Genomic DNA, 1,431 nt, shown 5'->3' with positions numbered 1-1,431 from the left:
CCCCCCCACAGCCAGCCCCACCCTCGCAGCGGGGCTCTCCCTCGCCGGCACACGCTGAAACACAGGCTTGCACCATCGTTAAGGCAGGTCGACGCCATTGCTGGCGCCCAGCATCTCCCCCTGGCCCCACCGCGCCACCCAGACAAGGGTACCCATCTGAGTGGGCATCCCACAGGGTGTAGGTGTATAGATGGCACGCAGAGCCCTGGCGAGTCGGCAGCTCTGCTCTGCCGCCTTCTCCCAGTGGCACAGCCCATGGGCACCAGTACCCGCAGCCCCAGCCAGAGCTCCAGCTGCATGCCTCCTGGAGCCCCGAGCTCCAGTCTCATCAATTTGCCACCTTGCCAGAGCCCCCGAGCCCCGCCATAGCCAGGCACAGGGCTCCACGTGGTGCATTTTCACCCCCAGCACCACGAGGAGCTGGGGAGCCCTTCCCAGCACCACGCCGGATACTACTTGAGGACTTGGGGGGAACGTGGCCGTCCCAGCACCATCCAGCTCCATCTCCCCTTTCCCCCCACAAAACATCCCTGCTGATGGCAGCCACAGGCTGGTTAGTGCTGCCACCTCCAGGGGACACCCCCCACCCCTGCTGGGACTGACTCTGGCTTTCCGACCCCCATGTCTGCCCCACCAGCCCTCGGCTGCAGCCCCTGCCCCGCGCTATGTCCCCCAAAAGGCACCTCTGAGTCCCCCACCAGCTGTCACAGCCACCCCCCACCCCCAGGTTGAACCCAGGGTGCTGGAGCCGCTCCCCAGAGCCTCGGGATGGCCCCAACTGTGGGTGCCCCGGACAGCACCCTACTGGCACTCACCTTCCTTCACAGGGATGGTCGGCTTCTTTTGCCGCAGCCCCAGGAGGATGAAGAAGAGCACCAAAGGGATGAAGATCTCAAAGGCCAGCACCCACTGGGGATGACAAAAAGCAGAGGGATCGTGACGCCTGGGGACAGGACCCGGCTACCAAGGAGGAATGTGGGCACGATGGGGGTCCTGGGGCACTGGTCCAATGCAGCACCGTGCCCACACCTTGCAGGTGGCTGCTGGCACTGTCAACCAGAGGCAAATAGGTCCCCGGGCACCTGAGGATCTCCTGCTTGCCCCTGCCTGCTCCATCCTGCCCGGGGGCACCTCAGGACAGGGTAAGGTACCACAGAGGGGATGGACCCCTACTCCAGCAACGCAAACAGGGTGCTGGGGCTCAAGCCCAGCCCCAATGGGCCACCACAGCTGGGGCTGCCCAGGCGAGATGACCCCAAGTCTATGGCCAGCAAAGTGCCACAGGCCCCCTTCCTGGCGGTGCCCTCACCACTGGTAGCTGCCCGGCATGATATCCCCCTGCGACCCGTGCCACCGCTGGGTCCCACCCATGGCGCTATGCAGGGAGCAGACCCCAACACCATCGGGGCGAGGTTCGATTTGGCCAGGCCC

General features: G+C 65.4%; 1 protein-coding gene across 1 annotated transcript in view; it reads right to left on the bottom strand.

Moving 5' to 3' along the window:
* ABCA2 (ATP-binding cassette, sub-family A (ABC1), member 2) overlaps positions 1–960 on the bottom strand; it is a gene marked incomplete at its 5' end in the record, with an annotated part of 25,018 nt that extends 24,058 nt beyond the window's left edge. The window contains 1 exon segment of the mRNA XM_009702515.1: positions 816–960. Within this exon segment, the coding sequence (XP_009700817.1) occupies positions 816–960 (145 nt within the window).
* Between the last annotated feature and the right edge of the window lie 471 nt (positions 961–1,431).

This window comes from Cariama cristata, unplaced genomic scaffold (assembly GCF_000690535.1).
Source record: "Cariama cristata isolate BGI_N322 unplaced genomic scaffold, ASM69053v1 scaffold17546, whole genome shotgun sequence".
In the NCBI taxonomy this organism is placed as follows: domain Eukaryota; kingdom Metazoa; phylum Chordata; class Aves; order Cariamiformes; family Cariamidae; genus Cariama; species Cariama cristata.
Note: the sequence above shows the minus strand (reverse complement) of the source record. Positions and strands in the feature narration are given on the sequence as shown.